The following is a 24,168-nucleotide window of genomic DNA, read 5'->3' on the forward strand; positions in this document are numbered from 1 at the left end:
GGGTTGGCCTCACTGTTTATGGGTAGTGGCAGCAGTAGCAGTCTTAGTAGCTGAAGCAGTTAAAATAATACAGAGAAGAGATCTTACTGTGTGGACATCTCATGATGTGAATGACCTACTCACTGCCAAAGGAGACTTGTGGCTGTCAGACAACTGTTTACTTAAATATCAGGTTCTATTACTTGAAGGACCAGTGCTGCGACTGCGCACTTGTGCAACTCTTAACCCAGCCACATTTCTTCCAGACAATGAAGAAAAGATAGAACACAACTGTCCACAAGTAATTGCTCAAACCTACGCTGCTCAAGGGGACTTTTTAGAGGTTCCCTTGACTGATCCCGACCTCAACTTGTATACTGATGGAAGTTCCTTTGTAGAAAAAGGACTTTGAAAAGAGGGGTATGCAGTGGTCAGTGATAATGGAATACTTGAAAGTAATCCCCTCACTCCAGGAACTAGTGCTCAGCTGGCAGAAATAATAGCCCTCACTTGGGCACTATAATTAGAAGAAGGAAAAAGGGTAAATATATATACAGACTCTAAGTATGCTTACCTAGTCCTCCATGCCCATGCAGCAATATGGAGAGAAAGGGAATTCCTAACTTCCAAGGGAATATCTATCAAACATCAGGAAGCCATTAGGAGATTATTATTGGCGGTACAGAAACCTAAAGAGGTGGCAGTCTTACACTGCTGGGGTCATCAGAAAGGAAAGGAAAGGGAAATAGAAGGGAACTGCCAAGCAGATATTGAAGCCAAGAGAGCCACAAGACGGGACCCTCCATTAGAAATGCTTATAGAAGGATCCCTGTGTGGGGTAACTCCCTCCAGGAAACCAAGCCCCAGTGCTCAGCAGGAGAGATAGAATGGGGAACCTAACGAGGACATAGTTTCCTCCCCTCAGGATGGCTAGCCACCAAAGAAGGAAAAATACTTTTGCCTGCAGCTAACCAATGGAAATTACTTAACACCCTTCACCAAACCTTTCACTTAGGCATTGATAGTACCCATCAGCTGGCCAAATTATTATTTACTGGACCAGGACTTTTCATAATTATCAAGCAGATAGTCAGGGCCTGTGAAGTGTGCCAAAGAAATAATCCCTTAAACTGCAGGCCATACATTTAAATCCCTGTATCTTTAACCTCCTTGTTAAGTTTGTCTCTTCCAGAATCAAAGCTGTAAAACTACAAATGGTTCTTCAAATGGAGCCTCAGATGCAGTCCATGACTAAGATATACCATGGACCCCTGGTCCAGCCTGCTAGCCCATGCTCTAATGTTAATGACATTGAAGGCACACCTCCTGAGGAAATCTCAACTGCATAACCCCTACTATGTCCCAGTTCAGCAGGAAGCAGTTAGAGCGGTCATCGGCCAACCTCCTCAACAGCACTTGGGTTTTCCTGCTGAGAGAGGGGACTGAGAGACAGGACTAGCTGGATTTCCTAGGCCAACTAAGAATCCGTAAGTCTAGCTAGGAAGGTGACCACATCCACCTTTAAACATGGGGCTTGCAACTTAGTTCACACCGATCAATCAGGTAGTAAAGAGAGCTCACTAAAACGCTAATTAGGCAAAAACAGGAGGTAAAGAAATAGCCAATTATCTATCGCCTGAGAGCACAATGGGAGGGACTATGATCGGGACATAAACCCAGGCATTCGAGCCAGCAATGGCTACCCTCTTTGGGTCCCCTCCCTTTGTGTGGGAGCTCTGTTTCTACTCTATTAAATCTTGCAACTTCAAAAAAAAAAAAAATATATATATATATATATATAAATTGGAAAAATAATTATAAAATTTATAATGGAGAAGCATGGAAATAAGTGGGACTGAGGAATAACATAAATGGACTACTATCATATTATTTATCATTTTATTAATATTAATATGATTATATTATTTCTTGGTTACTTCTTTTTGCTTCCTTTCTCTAAAAAAAAGCTTAAAAAGATGGCAAGATATTATCACTGTAGATTCTAGATTGTCAGTCTATACCTGTTTGTTAAATGTTTTCTGTATGACAAAGATAATTTATCATAAAAAGAAAAGCAACATGACTATGAAATTATTTCTTATTTTTATTTTTATTTGCTACCATGAGAAATGTGAACTCTGATACATTGTGAACGGTTCAAATCTGCAAAGTTATCATCCATAAGCTGTTTGAGTATGATTTATGATAATTAATTGAAAGCATTATCTTAATTTTTTCCCAAATGAACATTTTGTATTATGACTAGCTTATTCTAAAACAAAAATAAATAATAAGCAATAGCCTTTATAAAATACCCATACAGATAACGTTAGAAGAGCAAACATGATATGAACAGGGAACTCTTAAAAAATCAATGTGAAAATTTGAAACCAAATAAAAATTAACACAGTTTTCTGATAAAAATTATTGCCTCCAATAACCACACAGGTCATATGATAGTTACTGTTCATTGCTTATGTATAATTGACCAAATTTCAGTAGCTATGTTATCAGCTTTCCAATTCTTTGATGTTAATAACTTCCCTCATTGGCCTCAGGGACTTTGAAGCTTTGTCCCTTTTTCCTATTTTATAGGTGCTCAGCACCTCATTTTATCACTTTCCCAATTCTTCTGACAGGCATAGGATAAGATGAAAGGACCAAAGTGGCATTCTGGACATCTGGTTAATATATCTCAAAGGGGTGCACTTTAGTGATAAATCTCCAGTGAGATACAGTTCAAGGCTATTTTTTTGACATGGGCCCTGCTGAGCCATCTTCCAGGAAACCTCTACATTTTACCATCCTTTAAACAAATATTAGACTCCTGCAAAGAGATCATTTTTCACTTGCATAGTTCAAAGAATGACTACTAAGTCTTATCTGAAAATATTTGATTCAGAAGATATAAGGATAAAAGTACAAATTGGACATCTTATCTTTTGGCAAAGGAAGCTCCTTAAAACTCAGCCGTGGTTACATCGAGAGTAAGAATTCCTGTGTCATCCCCAAGAAGTAGATTTTTATATAATTCAAAACCAGCTCGATAAATATAATATTTAAACAAACTTCTCCATGCCTGGTTAATAAGCATTGTTATGAAGAACAATGACAAATAAAACAAAAACAACTCAACTTTAGTGAGTTTAGTGAATGTCATTGCAAACAAATTTCACATTGCAGTTATGGATTTTATAACCTTAAGGCTTATTATAAATGTCACATTATTTCAATTAAGAATAAAAGTGAGTTTTAATAATAAACTGTCAACATTCAAATCTTCTCTCTTAGCTATCTTGAAATATACAACGTATTGTTGTTAACTATAGTCACCCTGTGTGCTATCAAAAGCTAGAGCATATTCCTTCTATCTAGCTGTATGTTTGTATGATGAACCAAACTTTCTTCATCTCCCCTCCCCCTTCTCAGCCTCTGGTAACTATTCTACCCTCTGGTTAGCTTCTACCCCCTACTTCCATGTGTCTACATATTGTTGTATAAATTTTGTGGAAAAAAATCCTTAACAAAATAATCTGCTGGCTATATTTCTTCTCATATTATTTGAGGAATTGCATTGAATTTGGGGTACTGAATATTGAGGACATGAATTAAGGATGAGCTACATTTCATGACTATAAACATCTGCATGCAAGCTGGCATACTACAACAATAGCGTGAGAGTCAGGGTCTGTAGAGATTCCTAGCCTAACTTTTTCCTGGACTGGCCAAACTGAACCTGAACCAGTGTATGAGCAATGTAGTATGCTTGTCAGAGGCATCAAACTGCCAACTCAAAAATAAACCTGATTAAAAGAATTTCTCTCAGTATACCCATATGAAGCTGACCATTTTCCCAGTAAGAATGTAATTAAAAGGGCTTTTAACGTATAGCCAATGGCAGTCCAGCAAGGAAGTTCATGAGCAACTTACAAGTAGTGAGCATTTTGATGTCATAGAGACTTACATGCAATTCAGGATTATGTTTACAACATCATAAAACAAAAATTTAGAGATAGGGTCTCACTCTGTTGCCTAAGCTGGAGTGCAGTGGGATGATCATAACTTACTACAGCCTTGAACTCTTGGGTTCAACTGAACGTACTCCTACCTCAGCCTGCTGAGTAGCTAGGACCACAAGCACACACCACCACAACTGGCTTACATTAAAATATAAATTGTAGAGATAGGGTCTTACTGTGTTGCTCAGGCTGGTCTTGAACTCCTTACCTCAGGTGATCCTCCCACCTCAGCCTCTCAATGTGCTGGGATTATAGACATGAGCCACTGCACATGGCCAACTGACCTATGATTTTTACACCATGGCTGCTCTTCCCTTCTTTAACCATTATTCATTCTTCTTTGATCCTCATTATTTGACTCTAGTCCTTCTTATGTCTTGTGTTCCTTCATCACCTCTTATTCTATCACATTGTCATTGTCATTCTCCTCTGGGGAAGCTCTTTCTTGCTGAAGACTGGGAAGACAAGTCCACTCACCTGATTTTCTGTAAGATTTGGCTCATCTATTGAGTTGTCAGATAATTCTAAAGTTTCATCAAAATTAGCTACCACATTTGCATAATGGCCCTGAACCCTCACTCCTACTCTTAGCTTCAGTTCCATCTATGCCCTCAACTGTCTATCATACTTATAATTCCTCTACTTAACATCTAACATTTATTTAATCTTACGAGGCGAGGTAATAAGAAATACATAGGTTTGCCTCCAGAAGTGGGTTCTTAAGAAATCCACCAGAGGAACTCCTCTTTCAGATGTCCACATTAGAAGATTTCATATCACATTTGGTGCCACAGGTCTTTGACAAGGAGGATGCAGAGGAAAAAGCAAACTTAACCTCTTCCTAGGGACAGTGTTGGCCTGCCAACAGGAAAGAGGCAACATCTGGGAAAATCCCCAGTCTTTGCCAGGAAGAGTCTCCTCCCCATGCCAACCTCACCCCATGACCCCTGTCCTAACTTCTCATTGTCACTCTTCACTCCAATGTCCCTCCCCCAGATACTCTTATAAGATCTCACTCTTTCCTGACCAGACAAACCATACCATATCCCACCAGAGAGGTAAGTGGGAGCTGAGAGAAGATGAGACCTGGGGAGGGGCTACTGCACATGATACAGGAGAATGCATGGGAGGGTCCCTTCCTCAGGCAGCATAGGAGCTCTGAGACTCAGCAAGGGTGTCCTGGGAGGACTCGGGGATGGGAGAGTACACAGATTCACAACTCATTCAGAACTGTAGAAGATGATGGATGTGACTAAGATCACTTTAGTCCTAGGGGACTAGACAAGGAAAAAGACATGAGGCGGTAAGGTATCTTTGTGTTCTCCCACTGACCATGCTTTCTTTAGTGATTCCTGATTGCCTCCTCAAGTCAGACTCCTATGCTGCCTCCCATGGCCCTGCCCAGCGTATCTTGGATGCTGCTTTCCTACCTTATGCTCCTGTCTCAGGTTCAAGGTGAGATTGCTCTGCCTCTAGCACTGGGTTCCCTATGAATCCTCAGAGCCAAGAAGAGGAGGAAGGCTCCTGTGTGTCACATGGGTAATGACGTAGTGTCTAATGAACCTGCCTGCAGTTCCTGCATCATCACTCCTTCCTTCAGGTTAACTTGCAGTGGGAGGCTCCACGGTGGTCCACTAACAGTGGAATGAGATGGCTTCCATTTAGTCAGTGGACTCCAATATAGACTGGTGAGAAAGTGTGGAGGGTCAGTAATGAGATGTGGGGAGGGACAATGACTGGAGGACCCAGTGTAGAGACAGCCCAGAGTGAGGAGAGTATTGAATGGTTGAATAAGGGGAAAGGGTAATAAGAGACTAGATGGTGCCCCATTTATTATTTTGAGATAAAGAACTTCTGAAAACACAAGGGAAGGTGAAGGGGTATCAGGAATATGGTCTTCCTCCCCAAGGACAGGTCTAGATATTCCCCAAGGTCATCTTCCACCTCAACCCCCACTCTTCATTTTACCCTCTCCCTCTTCTTCCGCCTCAGGTGAGGAACTCCAGAAGGAACTGCCCTCTGCGCGGATCCGCTGTCCCAAAGGCTCCAAGGCCTATGGCTCCCACTGCTATGCCTTGTTTTTGTCACCAAAATCCTGGATGGATGCAGATGTGAGTGGTTAGATGTGGGGTAGCAGGTGACAGGGGAAAATCCATGCAGGTCTCAGGGGGAGGAGGGTCTCCATTCAGAAGAGTTCATTGGGAATGAGGATGAACACGCTTATCTTTCACATAGTCCTCCTCCCACTTCCCTTTGTCCTGCTCTCCCCCAAAGGGTCTCAGGCTCCCTCTCATTCTCTTTGTCTCCCTCAAAGCTGGCCTGCCAGAAACGGCCCTCTGGAAACCTGGTGTCTGTGCTCAGTAGGGCTGAGGGATCCTTCGTGTCCTCCCTGGTGAGGAGCATTAGTAACAGCTACTCATACATCTGGATTGGGCTCCATGACCCCACACAGGTGCGTGTATATCCTTCCCTCTCAAGGTGCTATTGTTGCCCAGGCCCACTCCCTGTCCCCTGTGCTGCCCAGGAATACTTCAGGGAGCACTGGAGCTCAGATTCTGGGGAATATTTGGGGGAAAGTGAAGGCCATGAAGCATCTGAAGATCGGAGTTCTGTGGAGGTCTCCATCTTTCAGATAAAATCAATCTGCCTTCCTCAGGCTTATTACATAATTCTCATATGAGGCTGCGTTAATAACTCTCTGAGCTTCATGGAGTCTTTGCTTACTGTTCTGAAAGAATCCTTAATGAAGATAGGATCAATTTTTGCCCCAATACAGAACTGACATTACCCTTGAGCTTCACAAGCTAACCACAAATGCTACACCAGTTATTGTTCTGCAAGTAACACATTACCTTGTGTGGTTCCAAGGATCTTGTGTTTATTGGCTGGGATTTTCCAATAGCAATGAGTCGTCAAGGAAGAGGTTCCTAGTGAAGGGCTCACCGGCAGCATCTGGAGTAGCAGACCAAATTCCCTCATGCTGGGGAGCAAATCAGGTGTTTCAGTTAAGGGGCCATGCAAGAAGGGCTGCAATGGCCATTCCCATCACCTGGTTACTCCTCTACTCTACAGGGCACCGAGCCCAATGGAGATGGATGGGAGTGGAGTAGCAGTGATGTGATTAATTACTTTGCATGGGAGAGAAATCCCTCCACTATCTCAAACCCCGGCCACTGTGCAGGCCTGTCGAGAAGCACAGGTAAGAAACAGAGGAGCTGCCTCTTCCCAGTGTTTTCCATCTCATCCCCCATTCCTGGGTCTGACCTTCAGGAAATCTTCCTGAGCTAGAAAATACAATGTCAGTGTGTCTTCTGTCATCTCCTCTCTTCTCTGCTTTCTTTGAATCTCTCTCTTGGATTGGGACACTGGTGAAGGTGAGAGAGAAGCTTTAACTTCTAGGCTAAAACCTGGGATGCCTCTTCATTGGATTCACAAACTTCCTCAGCCCCATTCCATTTATGTCTTCTGTCTCTCCAGCATTTCTGAGGTGGAAAGATTATAACTGTGATGTGAGGTTACCCTATGTCTGCAAGTTCACTGACTAGGGCAGGAGGGAAGTCAGCAGCCTGTGTTTGGTGTGCAACTCATCATGGGCATGAGACCAGTGTGAAGACTCACCCTGGAAGAGAATATTCGCTTAATTCCCTCACACCTGACCACCTCACTCTTATCTTCCTTCTGTTTCTTCCTCCCCACTCTCATTTCAGTCTCTTCATTTTGTCATATGGCCTAAGGCTTTAAAGAGCAATAGTAAAATTTTTAGTCTGCACTTGTTTGTCTTGTATGTGCCAGTGTCATAGCCATACCCTGAGAAGGACAAAGTGGTTGAGGGGAGTAAACTTTGTAGGTCCTCCTTCTTCCCTATTCACCCAGGTCTCTAGGGAAAATGAGGAAATGTGCATCCCTACTAGTGTGTTGTGATGAGGGCGTGGCTCCTGCTCATGTAGGATTTGTGTTGTGAAGAGATGAGGACATTTCTCTCCCACGTACTTCCAGCCCTCCCATTCCCATAGCCCAAACCTGACAATGTGACATGAACAGATTTAGGAGGCTCTGATGGTGCTTAGAATAGTACTTCTCAGAGAATGGCATCAGCAGGATGGTAGATATGACTTTCCAACTCTTGATCAAACCTTCACAGAAACATTCATTTGAACTACTATCCATGAAAATGGAAATACCTTCACAAGAGCCAATAAGCCCAAGGGAGTGATTAAAGCATCTGCATGTTGCAAAACATAAGAAAAGATGCATTAAAGAGGGTAGAAAGAACACTTTTACATTATTTACATCACCTCTCCCTCAATCTCAGTAACCAGAGCATGGAGAGACGTTCCCTCAACTTGGGGAAAGAGAGTGAAGTAAGCACTTGAATTTTCCATGGACCCTAACACTAGGTTTGCCCCAGTAAGACCCAGTGGCCTCTGACTCCAGGCAGGTACCCTTGGACTTAGACTCCAGGTTGCCTTGATGCCAGGCCAGCCTCTGTGGCCCCAGGTTCCAGGTCAGCCCCTATGACTGCAGCGGTCTTGCCCAGAAGACACGGGCTCCAGACACACACAGCATCATGCTTTTCCCCATAGCTCCAGATCACAGGTCAGCACCCATTGTCAAAGACTCTATGCCCACCTCAAGGACAAGCTAGTACTTGCAGCTATAGACTCCAGGGTGGCCCCTGAAATCCTAGACATCAGACCTACCCATGTGAACCTGCCCTTCAGACCCACCACAGCTCCAGGATAGCTCCCACAGCTACAACTCCAGGCCAGTACTTGCAGACCCCAGCTCCAAACTGGCACTCACAGTCGCAGGATACAGTTCTGTCAAACCCCAAACCCTCCCCAAGCCTTTAGGTCCATCTGAGCACAAAACCCTGATGCTAGGCCAGCCTCTGTGGCCTCTGTCACTAGGCCAGCCCCAACAGACACAAGCTCTAGATCATCCCAGTTCCAGGCCAGCCTCTGTGGACTCAATACTAGTCTGGTCTCATACTCCAGCACACCCAGAATCAAGCCTCATTATAGTAGACCTTAGCACCGGGCCAGCCCCCACTGACTCAGGCTCCAGCCTTAGCTCCATGAATCCAGTCTCCAGATCTACCCTAGAGGTAAGTTGACATTCATGGTCCCAGGATATAGGCCAGCCCCCACTAACCCTGGCTCCATGCCAGCCCCTGTAGTTCCAGGTACCAGCCCAGCATGCACAGACTCAAACTCTAGACCTGTCCTAGAGACTCAGGTACCACATCTATCCTAGTGCCTGGCTAACCCATGAAGACATGGGTTCAAGGCCTTCTTTAGAACCAGAATCTGCCCAGAACCTGCCCAGAATCTCTGGATGACTGACTGGTGAAGGACTTTATCTGCTAAAGCCAGTCAGTAAAGACTGGAATAAGTGACTACTTGTTCAAAAAGTCAAACACCAAAAACACGTGACCACAGTATCATAAACAATCAAGGATATATGATATCACCAACAGAACAAAATAAAGGATTCATAACTGACCTTAAGGAGAGAGAATTTTACAAACTGCTCAACAAATAATTTAAAGTAATTGTCTAAAAGAAACTCAGTGAGCTACAAGAGAATACAGATAGACAACTAAATGAAATCAGAAAAACAATATATTAACAAAATTAGGTCAAGAAAGAGATTTTTTTTTTTAAGTTAAAAAAAAAAAAAACATAGTGACTGAACTGAAGAACTGTATGGAGAATTTCAACAGCAGACTTGATCAAGCAGGAGAAAAAGTCAGTGAGTTTGAGACAAGTCATTTGAAATTATCCAGTCAGAGAAACAAAAAGAAAAAAGAAACAAAAAGAGTAAATAAAGCTTAAGAAAACTATGGTACATGATCAACTGAGCCAATATATACATTGTGAGTTTTCTAGAAGGAGCAGAGGCAGGAAATAGGCAGAAAACATATACAAAAAATAATGGGCCTGTCATATACAAAAAATAATGGGTCCCCATGCCTGTCAGTGTCTCACCCCAGCCAACGAGCATGCGCCTAGCCATGCTGCCACTGCTGTGGCATGTGCAAATGAGCACAGATCCCACTGCTACCACCCTGACAGAATATTGTGACCACTGCCACTTACTGGAGTGTTGTGGCCACCAATCTGGGAACACCTTTGGCCCCCCAGCACAGCAGGTTCCTAACCTCAAGGTGCAAGAGAACAAAGCCAGGGGCCTGATATTAGCATTCCAGAATTGGGGAATGCTGAGCTGAACCTTGGCCCCCTGACATCTTCCAGAAATGAAGTTAGTCAACTGAGCCCACCTTATACCACAATCAAACCCCCAAGGGCATCAAAAAAGATAAACACACAAATACACACACACACACACACACACACAAAATCCATCCAAAGAACAGCAACTTCAAAGATTAAAGGAACATCAGCCCACACAGATGAGAAAGAACCAATGCAAGAACTCTGGCAACTCAAAAAGCCAGCATCTATTTTTACCTCCAAACAACTACACTAGTTACCCAGCAATGGTTCCTAACCAGGCTGAAATATCTGAAATGACAGAAATAGATCTCGGAATATGGATAGGAACCAAGATTGTTGGGATTCAGGCAAAAGTCAAAATCCATCTCAACGATTCTGTACAATAAAACAATACAGAAAATGAAAGATGCAATGGCCATTTTAAGAAAGAACCAAACTGATCTGATAGAGCTGAAAAACTCATTTTAAAAATTTCAGAATACAATCACAAGTATTGACAGCAGAATTGACCAAGCTGAGGAAAGAATCTCAGATCTCAAAGACGGTTCTCTGAAATAACTTAGACAAATTTTAAAAAGATTGAATACATATTACAAATTTTAAAAAGATTGAAGAAAATTAAACAAAACCTCTGAAAAATATGGTATGTAAAGAGACCAAATTTATGACTCATTGAAAGCAAGCAATTTGGAAAACATATTTCAAAATATCATCCATGAAAACTTCCCCAACCTCCTTAGAGAGGACAACCTTTAAATTCAGGAAATGCAGAGAACCCCTGTGAGACTACACAAGATAACCATGCCGAAGCCACATGGTCATCAGACTCTCCAAGGCTGAAATGAAAGAAAAAATGTTAAAGGCAGCTAGAAAGAAGGGGCAGATCACTTACAAAGGGAACCTCATCAAGCTAACAGCAGTGTTGTCAGCAGAAATCCTGCAAGCCAGAAGAGACTGGGGCCCTATATTCATCATTCTTAAGGCAAAGAAATTCTAAACAAGAATTTCATATCCAGGAAAACTAAGCTTCATAAGCGAAGGAGAAATAAGATCCTTTTCAGATAATCAAATGCTAAAGGAATTTATTACCTCCTTACAAGAGAACCTGAAGAGAACCTGAAGAGTGCTAAATACAGAAAAGCGTGTCCATTACTGGCTACTACAAAAACATACTTAAGTACATAGACCAGTGACACTGTAAAGCAACCACACAAACAAGTCTGCATAATAACTAGTTAATAACATGATGACAGGATCAAACCTGCATACATCAATACTGACCTTGAATGTAAATGACTAAATGCCCCAATTAAAAGGTACAGAGTGCCAACCCTACGGTATGCCCCTCTCATATGCAATGACCCATCTCACATGCAATGACACTACTAGACTCAAAGTAAAGGGATGGAGAAAAATCTACCATGCAAACAAAAAACAGAAAAAAAGCCAGGGTTGCTACACCAATTTCAGACAAAACAGACTTTAAACCAAAAGATTTCTGAAAGACAAACAAGGGAATTACATAATGGTAAAGGGCTCCATTCAAATTAAGACCTAACTATCCTAAATATATGCATATCAAATACAGGAGCACCCAGATTTATAAAGCAAGTTGTTAGATACCTACAAAGAGAATTAGATAGCCACACAATAAGAGTAGAGACTTCAATACTCCACTGGCAGTATTAGACAGATCATCGAAGCAGAAAACTGACGATGATATTCAGGACCTGAACTCAACACTTGACCAGACCTAGTAGACATCTACAGAACTCTTCACTCTCAAACAACAGAATACACATTTTTCTCATTGGCACATACTCTAAAATTGACCACACAATTTAGCACAAAACAATCCTCAGCAAGTTCAAAAAAACAACAACATAAAAACAAAAACAGAAATCATACCAACCACACTCTTTGATTGACCACAGTTCAATAACAATAGAAGTCTCTATTAAAAAATCATCTGAAACCATACAATTAAGTGGAAATTAAACAGCCTGCTCCTGAATGACTTTGAGGTAAATAATGAAATTAAGGTAGACATAAAGACATTCTTTAAAATGAACGAGAACAAAGATGCAACATATCAGAACCTCCCACACACAGCTAAAGCAATGTTAATAGGGAAGCTTATAGCACTGAACACCCACATCAAGAAGTTAGACAGATCTCAAGTTAACAATCTATCATCACACCTAGAGGAATTAGAGAAGTGAGAACAAACCAACTCCAAAGCTAGCAGATACAAGGAGTAACCAAATTCAGATCTGAACTGAAGGAAATTGAGATGTGAAAACCATACAGAAGATCAACAAATCCATGAATATGTTATTTGAAAGAATAAATATGACTGATACAACACTGGCTAGACTACTACAGAAAACAGAGATAAGATCCAAATAAACTCAATTAGAAATGACAACGGGGACGTTACCACTGACACCATGGGGGAAAAAAAAAACCCTCAATGACTACTTTGAACACTGTGCATACAAGCTGAAAAATCTAGAAGAAATGGTTTAATTTCTAGAAGCATATAACCTCCCAAGATTGAACCAGGAAGAAATTGAGTCCCTGAACAGACTAGTAATGAGTTCGGAAATTAAATCACTAACAAAATGCCTACCAAAGAGAGAATGCCCAGGGCCAGAGAGATTTTCCGCCAAATTCGGTGAGACATATAAAGAAAAGCAGATAACATTCTTACTAAAACTATTCCAAAAAATTGAGGAGGAGGGACTCCTTCCTAACTCATTCTATGAGGCCAACATTGTCCTGATATGAAAATCTGACAAAGACACAACAACAAAAAATACAACTTTGGGCCAATATCCTTGATGAACATTGATGCAAAAATCCTTAATAAAATAATAGCCAATTAAATCCAGCAACACATCAAAAAGCCACAATCAACTAGGCTTTAGAATGTGAGGTTGATTCAACATATCCAAATCAATAAGTTGATTTATCACATAACAGAACTAAAAACAGAAAAACACATGATCATATCAATATATGCAGGAAAGGCTTTAAACAAAATTAAACATCTCTTTGTGTTTCAACCCTGAACAAAGTAGGCATTGAAGGAATATACTTTACAACCGCAAGAGCTGTCTATGACAAACTCATAGACAACATTGTACTAAATGGACAAAAACTGGATGCATTCCCCTTGAAAACTGAAACAAGACAGGAAGGTCCTCTGTCCCCACTCCTATTCTATATATTACTGAAAGTCCTGGCCAGAGCAATCAGGCAATAGAAGGAAATAAATGGCATCCAGATAGGGTGAGAGAAAGTCAAACTAACTCTGTTTGTATATGATACAATTCTATATCTAGAAAACCCCATTATCTCAGCCCAAAAGCTACTTCAACTGATAAACAACATCAGCAAAATTTCAGGATACAAAATCAATAAACAAAAATCACTAGCATTCCTCTATAAAAACAATATCCTAGCAGAGAGCCAAATCAAGAACACAATCCCATTCACAATAGTTATACAAAGAATAAAATGCCTAAGAATACAGACAAGCAGGGAGACGAAAGATCTCTACAAGGAGAATTATCAAACACTGCTAAAAAAAATCAGATATGACACAAACAAATGAAAAAACATTCCATGCTCATTGATAGGAAAAATTGATATTGTTAAAATGTCCATACTGCCCAAGGCAATTTATAGATTTAATGTTGTTCATAAGAAACTACCAAAAACATTCTTCACAGAATTAGAAAACTGTTTTAAAGTTTATGTGGAGCAAAAAAGCCCGAATAGTCAAGGCATTCCTAAGCAAAAAGGACAAAGCTGAAGGCACCACATTACCCAACTTCAAATTATACTACAAGGCTACAGTAACCCAAACAGAATGGTACTAGTACCAAAAGAGACAGATAGACCCAAGGAACAGAATAGAGATCCCAGAAATAATGCTACATACCTATAAACATCTAATCTTCAACAAAGTTGACAAAAATAAGCAGTGGGAAAAGGACTGAAAAAGACTTCCTATTCAATAAATGGTGCTGGGATAACTGGATAGTCATATGCAGAAGATTGAAACTGGACCCCTTCTTTACACTATTTTAAAAAGTAAACTCAAGATGTATTAAAGAGTTAAATATAAAACTATAAAATCCTGAAAGATAACCTAGGAAATACCATTCTAGACATAGGATCTTGCAAAGATTTCATGATGAAGGTGCCAAAAGCAATTGCAACAAAAACAAAAATTGACAACTGGGATCTAATTAAAAAAAAGAGTTTCTGAAAAATAAAATAAATTATCGACAGAGTAAACAGACAACCTACAGAATGGGAGAAAACATTTGCAAACTATGCATCTGAAATAGTTTGGTCTAATATCCAGAATCTATAAAAATCTTAAATTAGCAAGCAAAAACTGAACAACTGCATTAAAAAGTGTGCAAAGGACATAAACAGACACTTTTTGAAAGAAGACATACACACAGCCAAGAAGCATATACAAAATGCTCAAAATCACTAATCATCAGATAAATGAAAATTAAAACCACAGTGAGATGCCATCTCACACCAGTCAGAATGGCTGTTTTTAAAAAGTCAAAAAAGAAAGATGCTAGTGAGGTTGCAGAGAAAAGGCTATGTTTATACACTTCTAGTGGGAATGTAAATTAGTTCAGCCACTGTGGAAAGAAGTTTGGAGTTTTATCACATAACTTAAAACAGAACTACTATTTGACCCAGCAATTCCATTATGGGGCATATGCCAAAAGGAATATAAATCATTCTAACATAAAGATACATATGTATGTTCATTGCAGTGTTATTCACATAGCAAATACATGGAATCAACCTAAATGTGCATCAACAGGAGGCTAAAAAAGCAAATGTGGTACATATACTTAGTGGACTACTACATAGCCATAAAAAAACAATAAAATCATGTCATTTGCAGCAACATGGATGGAGCTAGAGGCTATGATCCTCAGCCAACTAACACAGGAACAGAAAACCAAATACTGTGTGTTATCACTTATAAGTGAGAACTAAAGTTTGACTACAGATGGACACAAAGAAGAAAGAAACAAACACTGGAACCTACTTGAGGATGAGGGGTGAAAGGAGAGCAAGGACTGAAAAAGCATCTGTCGGATACTATGCTTATTACCTGGATGAAAAAATAATCTATACACCAAACCACTATGACATACAATTTACCTATGTAACAAACTCGCACGTGTACTCTTGAACCTGAAATAAAAGTTTTTTAAAAAAGAAAGAAAAAAATACTTATGAAAAACTTCCCATAACTGGTGGAAAAAGGAACATAAATCCACGAAGTAAAAAAACACCAAATAGATTAAATATAAAGACATCTTCACTGAGACACATTATAATCAAATTCCCAAAAGTTAGGGATGAAAATAACATTTTGAATGCAGCAAAAGAAAAATAACATGCCATGTGCAAGCAAATGTCTATAAGATTATCAGTTGATTTTTTCAGAAGGTACCTTTCAGGGCAGGAGAGGGTGGGATAATACATTCAACATACTCAATGAAAAAACAAAACAAAGCAAAACAAAACCCTGCAAACCAAGAATACCATACCTGGCAATCCTACCCTTCAGAAATGACAAAAAGAGAGGACCTTTACTAGCAAACAAAACCTGAGAGACTTCATTAACCCTAGATCTTCTTTATGAAAAAGGCTAAAAGAATTTCTTCAAGATGAAAGATAAAAATGCTAGCTGATACCATAAGAACATAAGAAAGTATAAAACATAAATTGACGATGTTAAGTACATAGTAAAATTTAGAATACTCTAACATTGTAATGGTGATTGGTAAATCACTTAAATCTTTAGCATAGAAGACAAAACTATTAAAAATAACAATAACTACAATAATTGTTAAGGAATATACAATAAAGAAACTTGCAAATTGTGACATCAACAACAAGAATGTGTGAATAACAGCAAAAGTGTAAAATATTTTTATGTGATCAAAATTAAGTTATCTGTTTAAAATAGTCTATAATAAATGTATCTTTTGTAAGCTTTATGGTAACCACAAAGCAAAGATCTATAATAGATAAATAATAGATAAGAAGCAAGCAACCAAAGTACACCACAAGAGAAAATTATCTAAAGAAGTCAAAAAGAAGAGAGAAAGGGAGGAAGAAAGGAAAAAGGGCCTACAAAACAACCAGGGAACAAAGAACAAAATGGCAGTAGCAAATAATTCCTTATTAATAATTATTTGAAAAGTAAATGAGTAAAATTTTCTAGTCAAATAGTATAGAGTGGTTAAATGAATTTAAAAAATTACCAAGACACAACTTAATGCTGCCTAGAAGAAACTCACTTTAGCTTTAAGAGTACACCTAGGCTGCATGTGAAATAATTAAGATATTTCATGCAAATGATACCAAAATAAAACAGTGGTAGCTATAGTTATCTTACATAAAATAGATTTTAAGTTAAAAACTTTAAAGAGAGGCAAAGTCGTTGTATAATAATAAAGAAGTCAATTCAGTAAGATGATGTAATAATTTTAAATACATATGTACATATCATTGGAACTCATAAATATATAAAGCAAATATCAATAGATCTGAAGACAGAGAAAAATTGTAATACAATGTTTTATGGAGAATTCAGTCCCCACTTTCAACAATGGGCAGATCATTCAGACAGAAAAAAAGTCAGTAAACAATGGACTTGAACTACACTTTAGACAAACGGACCAGACAAACATACAGAACATTTCTTCCAACAGCAGCATAATAAACATTCTTCTCAAGTGCACACGGGACATGCTTCTGGAGAGATCATATATTTGGCCATAAACCTAAGCTCAACAAATTTTAAAGGATTGAAATCATATCAAGTATAATTTTCACCCAAAATAGTACAATGCTAGAAATCAATAAAAAGAGAAAGATTGGAAAATGTTCAAATATGTAGCAATTAAATGACATTATCCTAAACAACCAGTGGGCCAGAGAAGAAATTAAAAGTGTAATTAGGGGTGAGATCCAGCAATTCCACTACACTAAAAAAGATTATATATCAAAAAGACACCAGCATACATATGTTTATTGTAGCCTAATTCACAATTGCAAAGATATGTGCCCATCAATCAAAGAGTGGATAAAGAAAACGTGGCATACATATATATACACATATACCATGGAATACTGGTAATCGACTATTTAGCCATAAAAAAATAAATAAATAAATAATGTATTTTGCAGTAACTTGGATGGAACTGGAGGCCATCACTCTAAGTAAAGTAACTCAGGCATGAAAAACCAAATATTGTATGTTCTCACTTATAATTGGGAGCCAAGCTGTGGGAACCCAAAGGCACACAGAGTGATAAAATAAACATTGGAGACTCAGGGTGGGGAGGGGAATGAGTGATGAAAAACTACCCACTGAGTACACTACTCAAGGTACAGTACTCGAGTGACATGTGCATTAAAATCTCAGACTTCACCACTATATAATTCATCCACTTAAGCAAAAGTCAATTGTACCACTAAAGCTATTGAAATAAAAAATTAAGTTAGTATTAAAAAAATGTTTTGAGACAAATGAAAATGAATATACAATATACTAAAACTTATGGTATGCAGCAAAAGCAGTCCTAAGAGGGAATTTTATAGCAATAAATGCTTACATTAAAAATAAAGATTTCAGACTGGCGTGGTGGCTCATGCCTGAAATCCCAGCACTTTAGGAGGCCGAAGCGGGCAGATCACGAGGTCAGGAAATCGAGACCATCCTGGCTAACACGCGGAAACCCTGTCTCTACTAAAAACAGAAAAATTTAGCCTGGTGTGGTGGCGGGCGCCTGCAGTCCCAGCTACTGGGAGGCTGAGGCAGGAGAATTACGTGAACCCGGAAGGCGGAGCTTGTAGCGAGCCGAGATCGCGCCACTGCACTCCAGCCTGGGTGACAGAGCGAGACACCATGTCAAAATAATAAATAAATAAATAAATAAATAAATAAATAAATACAGATAAAGTTCTCAAATAAACAACGTCACTGTACACCTTGAGAAACTAGAAGAAAAAATAAGCCAATATTTTGTAGAAGTAAAGAAATAATAAAGATTAGAGCAGAAATAAATGAAATAAAGACTAGAAAAATAATAGAAAAGATCGAGAGTGAGAGGTTTTTTTTTTTTTGAAAAGGTGAATTAAATTAACAACCTTTTAGCCAGACTAAGAAAATAGAAGACCCAAATAAAATAAAGATGAGAAAGGAGACATTACAACTTAAACCATAGAAATTCAAAGGATCATTAAAGAATATTATAAGCATATAAACAACCATGTATCAATAAATTGGAAAACCTACAATAAATTCATAGATTTCTAGATACAGAACCAAACAAGATTGAACCATGGAGAAATCTAAAATATACATAAATCAATGGCAAGTAATAAGATGTAATCACTAATAAAAAGTCTTCCATCAAAGAAAAGCCCAGAATTGGATGGCTTCAAGTCTAAATTCTATTTAAAGAATTAATACCAATCTTTCTCAAACTCTTCCAAAAAATTAAAGAGGAGAGAACACTTCTAAACTCATTTTATGAGACCAACATTACTCTGACACCAAAGCCAGAGAAAGACACTACAAGAAAATAAAACTAAAAATAAATGTCCCTGATGAAACAAGATGCAAAAATCCTCAACAAAATACTAGTAAACTATTTTCAACAGTACATTAAATTGACCAAGTGGGATTCATCCCTGAGATGCAAGAATGGTTCAACATACACAAATCGATAAATGAGATATGCCATATTACTAAAATGAGGGACAAAAAAGATTATCCCAATAGATGCAGAAAAAGCAATTGACAACATTCACCATCATTTTACGTTAAAAAAAAAAAAACTGTCAGAAAATTAGATGTAAAAGGAATGTACCAGCAGGGCCCAGTGGCTCATGTCTGTAATCCCAGCACTTTGGGAGGCTGAGGTGTGTGGATCGCCTGAGATCAGGGTTCGAGACCAGCCTGGCCAACATGGTGAAATCCTGTCTCTACTAAAAATACAAAAAATAGCTGGCCCTGGTGGTAGGTGCCTGTAATCTCAGTTACTTGGGAGGCTGAGGCAGGAGAATCCGTTGAACCTAGGAGGCGGAGGTTACAGTGAGCTGAGATTGCGCCATTGCACTCCAGCCTGTGTGACTAGAGTGAAACTCCATCTTCAAAAAAAAGGAATGTACCTCAACGCAATAAAGACCGTATACAACAAGCCTCCAGCTCTCAAAATACACAGTGGTGAAAAGTTAGTTTTCCCTCTAAAATCTGGAACAAGACAAGCATGCCCACTCTCACCACTTCTCTTCAACATAGCACTCAAAGTCCTACCCAGAGCAATTAGGCAAGAGAAACAAGCACAAGCATTGAAATTGGAAAGGAAGGAGTTACATTCTCTCTTTTTGTGAATGACATGATCTTACATTTAGAAAACCCTACAGACTACATACAAAAAAAAAAGGCTATTAAAAGTAATAAAATAATTTGATAAGGTTTCAGGTTACTAAATAAACATACAAAAATCAGTAGCATTTTTAGACTAACCATAAACTCTCTGAAAGGAAATCAAGAAAACAACCATATTTCCAGTAACTACAAAAATACTTAGGAATAAATGTAACCAAAGAAGTAAAAGATCAGTGCAATAAAAATAATAAAACTGTGATCAAAGAAATTGAATAAAATACAAATAAATGAAACTTATCCCATCTTCATAGATTAGATAAGTTAATATTGTTAAAGTGTTCATACTACCCGAAGCAATCTACAGTTTCAATGCAATTCCTGTTGAATTTCTAATAACATTTTTCACAAAAGTAGGAAAAATAATCTTAAAATCGAGATAGACCCCAGATATTCATAGCAATCTTGAGCCAAAAGAATAATACTGGAAATATCATACAACCTGATTTCAAAATATACTATAAAACTACATTAATCAAGACAGCATTCTAGTAGCATAAAAACAAATCCATAGACCAATGGAGCAAAATAGCCCAGAAATAAATCCACATATTTATAGTCAATGGAGTTTTTAAAGATGCCAAGAATAGATAATGTTGATAAACAGTTTCCTCAATAAATGGTGTTGTGAAAGCTTAATGTGCATACATAAAAGAATAAAATTAGACACTTATCTCATACCATATAGAAAAATAAACTCAAAATGGGTTAAAGACTTCAACATAAGACTGCAAACTCTAAGACTACCACAAGAAAACTTAGGGGGAAATGTCACAACATTGTCCATGTCACGACTGTATGACAAAATCAACTGGAAAATCATTTTTTGGATATAATATAAAAAACACAGGGGTAAAAAAGCAGAGACAAATGGAATCACATCAAAATAAAAACTTTCTGCACAGTAAAGGGAACAAATATTAGAGTGAAGAGACTACCTACAGAATATGAGAAAATATTTACAAAGCATACATATGATAAGGGGTTAATATTCAAACTATACAAGGCACTTAATAACTAGCAAACAAATACCCCAATTTAAAAAATGCTCAAAGGACCTAAACAAACTTTTCTCCAAAGAAGATACAAATATCTAGAGGTATATGAGGAAAATGGCTTAACATCAGTTATCACTAGGAAAATTCAAATTAAAACCGCAATGTCATCTCACCTCATACCAGTTACGATGGCTATAATTAAAAATAAAAGGTACAGTTGTTGGCAAGAATTCAGGGGAAAGGGCATATTTGTATAGTATTGGTGGTAATGTAAATTACAATAGCAATTATTCAAAACATTGTGGAGGTTCCTCAAAAGATTAATAAAGAATTACTGTATAATCCAGTGAATCCATTTCTGGGTATATATGCAAAAGAAATGACTTCCAATCCCAGCACTTTGGGAGGCTGAGGTGGGCGGATCATGAAATCAGGAGATTGAGACCATCCTGGCTAACATGGTGAAACCCCATCTCTACTAAAAGTACAAAAAATTAACCAGGTTTGGTGGTGGGTGCCTGTAGTCCCAGCTACTCGGGAGGCTGAGGCAGGAGAATGGCATGAACCCAGGAGGAGAAGCTTGCAGTGAGCCAAGATCGTGCCACTGCACTCCAGCCTGGGCAACAGAGTGAGACTCCAGCTTAAAAACAAAAAAAAAAGAAAAAAGAAATGACATCCATGTGTCAAGAGATATCTTCACTCCCATGTTCACTAAAACCTTACAATAGTTAAGATATGGAGTCAAATTCAGTGTCAATCAACAGAGGACTATATAAAGATAAGTATATACATACAAAATGGAATGCTATTCAGCCTTAAAAATAAAGGAAGTCCTGTCATTTGTGACAACATGGATGAACTTGGAGAATGTTATATTAAGTGAAATAATCCGAGCACAGAAAGACAAATACTGTATGATCTCACCTCTATGTAAAATCTAAAAAAATTAAATCACAGAAGTAGAGAGTAGAATTGTGGTTACTATGGGCTGGAGTGGGGGTTATTGAGGAGGTATTGGTTAAAGGATACACAATTTCAATTAGACAGGAGAAATAAATGGAAGAAACCAATTGTATAACAAAGTAAATGGAAGAAACCAATTGTACAACAAAGTGACTGTAGTTAATAACAACATATTAAATGTTCTTACAAAACAATGATAACTATGTGAGGTAATAAATCCATTAACAACTTGATTTAGGCATTTCACAATGTATAGGTATTTCAAAACATCATGTTGAACATAATAAATATATACAATTTTAATTTGTCAATTAAAAAATGAAAAGTAATTTTTTAAAACACAGTCCTTCTGAAACTTATAGAGGTGAAGTAATAGTTTTTTTGTTTTTTAATTTTCAATCATCTAGCATAAGAAATATATGTAAAATAAATTTAAAATAAATAAAAATCAAATGGAAAAACAGATCATCAAAATGCAAGCTTTTTTTCTTTCTTTTTTTTTTTTTTTTTTTTACCAATTTTGACAAACATGAATGTAATCTGTGAAGTTGTTGTGACATTTTCTAGTATCTTTCTGCACTTACCTCACCATAATTGGCTAGCAAACTGACTGTCAGCACTGGTACATCACAGTATATGTTGTCCTGTCTCTGGAAGGCACTTGAAAGAAAAGACTCCAGTAGATTTTCTGTCTTCGGGCCATAAAACTTATTCTGGGGGTTGAGATGACCTTAATGTCCACCGGGATTTCTATTAATACCTACATGTTTCTAAGTAGAAAAAAATTTTACTCATCCACTTCTCTGACATGGAAAAGAAGTTATCACATGAGACCACTGACAATGTTATCCATATGTAACAGGAACACTATAACATTGTCCTGGAAAGGTATTCCTTCCCAAATAAATATGTGCGTTGAATAGGCAGTGCCAATTCTTAAAATCAATGTTACATTTCTTTTACTCTTTCCAAGACAGACTATCTTGAGTAAAAACCTATTTAGCATTTTTGGTGGAAACAGTTTTCCATCAGTTTAAAAGAATTTGTGGGGGCAATTCCAAGATGGCTGAATAGGAACAGCTCCAGGCTACAGTTCCCAGTGTGAACGACACAGAAGATGGGTGATTTCTGCATTTCCAACTGAGGTACTGGGTTCATCTCACTGGGGCGTGTTGGAAAGTGGGTACAGAACAGTGGTGCAGACCACCAAGTGAGAGCCAAAGCAGGGTGAGGTATTGCCTCACCTGGGAAGCACAAGGAGTAAGGGAATTCCCTTTCCTAGCCAAGGGAAACCATGACACACAGCACCTGGAAAATCAGGTCACTCCCACCCTAATACTGAGCTTTTCCAAGGGTCTAAGCAAACGGCACACCAGGAGATTATATTCTGTGCCTGGCTTGGAGGGTCTCACGCCCACAGGGCCTCCCTCATTACTAGCACAGGAGTCTGAGATCTAATTGCAAGGCATCAGCGAGGCTGGGGGAAGGGTGTCCACCATTGCCGAGGCTTGAATAGGTAAACAAAGTGGCCAGGAAGCTCGAACTGGGTGGAGCCCACCACAGCTCAAGGAGGTCTGCCTGCCTCTGTAGACTCCACTTCTGGGGACAGGGCATGGCCAAACAAAAGGCAGCATAAACCTCTGCAGATTTAAATGTCCCTGTCTGACAGCTTTGAAGAGAGTAGTGGTTCTCCCAGCATGGAGCTGAGATCTGAGAACAGACAGACTGTCTCCTCAAGTGGGTCCCTGACCCCCAAGTGGCTTCACCAGGAGGCACCCACCAGTAGGGACAGACTGACATCTCACACAGCTGGGTACCCCTCTGAGACAAAGCTTTCAAAGGAATGATAAGGCAGCAAGATTTGCTGTTCAGCAATATTCTCTCTTCCACAGCCTCTGCTGCTGATACCCAGGCAAACAGGGTCTAGAGTGGACCTCCAGCAAATTCGAACAGACCTGCAGCTGAAGGTCCTGGCTGTGAGAAGGAAAACTAAGAAACAGAAAGGACATCCACACCAAAATCCCATCTCTACGTCACCATCATCAAAGACCAAAGGTAGATAAAACCACAAAGATGGGGAAAAAACAGAGCAGAAAAGCTGAAAATTCTAAAATCAGAGAATCTCAAATGCAGTTCCTCGCCAGCAACAGAACAAAGCTGGATGGAGAATGACTTTGAAAAGTTGAGATAAGAAGGCTTCAGATGGTCAAACTTCTCTGAGCTAAAGGAAGAAGTTCGAACCCATGGCAAAGAAGCTAAAAACATTGAAAAAAGATTAGATGAATGACTAACTAGAATAACCAGTGTAGAGAAGTCCTTAAATGACCTGATAGAGCTGAAAACCATGGCATGAGAACTATGTGACAAATGCACAAGCTTCAGTAACCAATTCGATCAACTGGAAGAAAGGGTGTCAATGATTGAAGATCAAATGAATGAAATGAAGTGAGAGGAGA

General features: G+C 38.7%; 1 protein-coding gene across 3 annotated transcripts; it reads left to right on the forward strand.

The window, feature by feature from the left end:
• The first annotated feature begins 5,030 nt into the window (after positions 1–5,030).
• LOC126933370 (regenerating islet-derived protein 3-alpha) lies at positions 5,031–7,767 on the forward strand. Of its 3 annotated transcripts, none has more exons than XM_050752979.1 (6): positions 5,031–5,056; positions 5,345–5,453; positions 5,991–6,109; positions 6,313–6,450; positions 7,071–7,197; positions 7,476–7,767. In XM_050752979.1, the coding sequence occupies exons 2-6, from the start codon at positions 5,378–5,380 to the stop codon at positions 7,541–7,543; spliced, it is 528 nt and encodes a 175-aa protein (XP_050608936.1). In that variant the 5' UTR covers positions 5,031–5,056; positions 5,345–5,377; the 3' UTR covers positions 7,544–7,767. The 3 variants fall into 3 exon arrangements, with proteins under 3 accessions (XP_050608936.1, XP_050608938.1, XP_050608939.1); XM_050752981.1 differs by having other exon boundaries at positions 5,368–5,453; XM_050752982.1 differs by lacking the exons at positions 5,031–5,056; positions 6,313–6,450 and having other exon boundaries at positions 5,378–5,453; positions 7,476–7,543.
• Positions 7,768–24,168: the final 16,401 nt, after the last annotated feature.

Source organism: Macaca thibetana, chromosome 13 (genome assembly GCF_024542745.1).
Source record: "Macaca thibetana thibetana isolate TM-01 chromosome 13, ASM2454274v1, whole genome shotgun sequence".
In the NCBI taxonomy this organism is placed as follows: domain Eukaryota; kingdom Metazoa; phylum Chordata; class Mammalia; order Primates; family Cercopithecidae; genus Macaca; species Macaca thibetana.

Bases quoted from the DNA above. Each gene is read 5' to 3' on its own strand.
- LOC126933370 (XM_050752979.1), top strand. From the start codon at position 5,378: ATGCTGCCTCCCATGGCCCTGCCCAGCGTATCTTGGATGCTGCTTTCC. The intron at 6,110-6,312 runs GTGAGTGGTTAG...TCTCCCTCAAAG, and splicing joins AATCCTGGATGGATGCAGAT to CTGGCCTGCCAGAAACGGCC. The intron at 6,451-7,070 runs GTGCGTGTATAT...TCTACTCTACAG, and splicing joins GGCTCCATGACCCCACACAG to GGCACCGAGCCCAATGGAGA.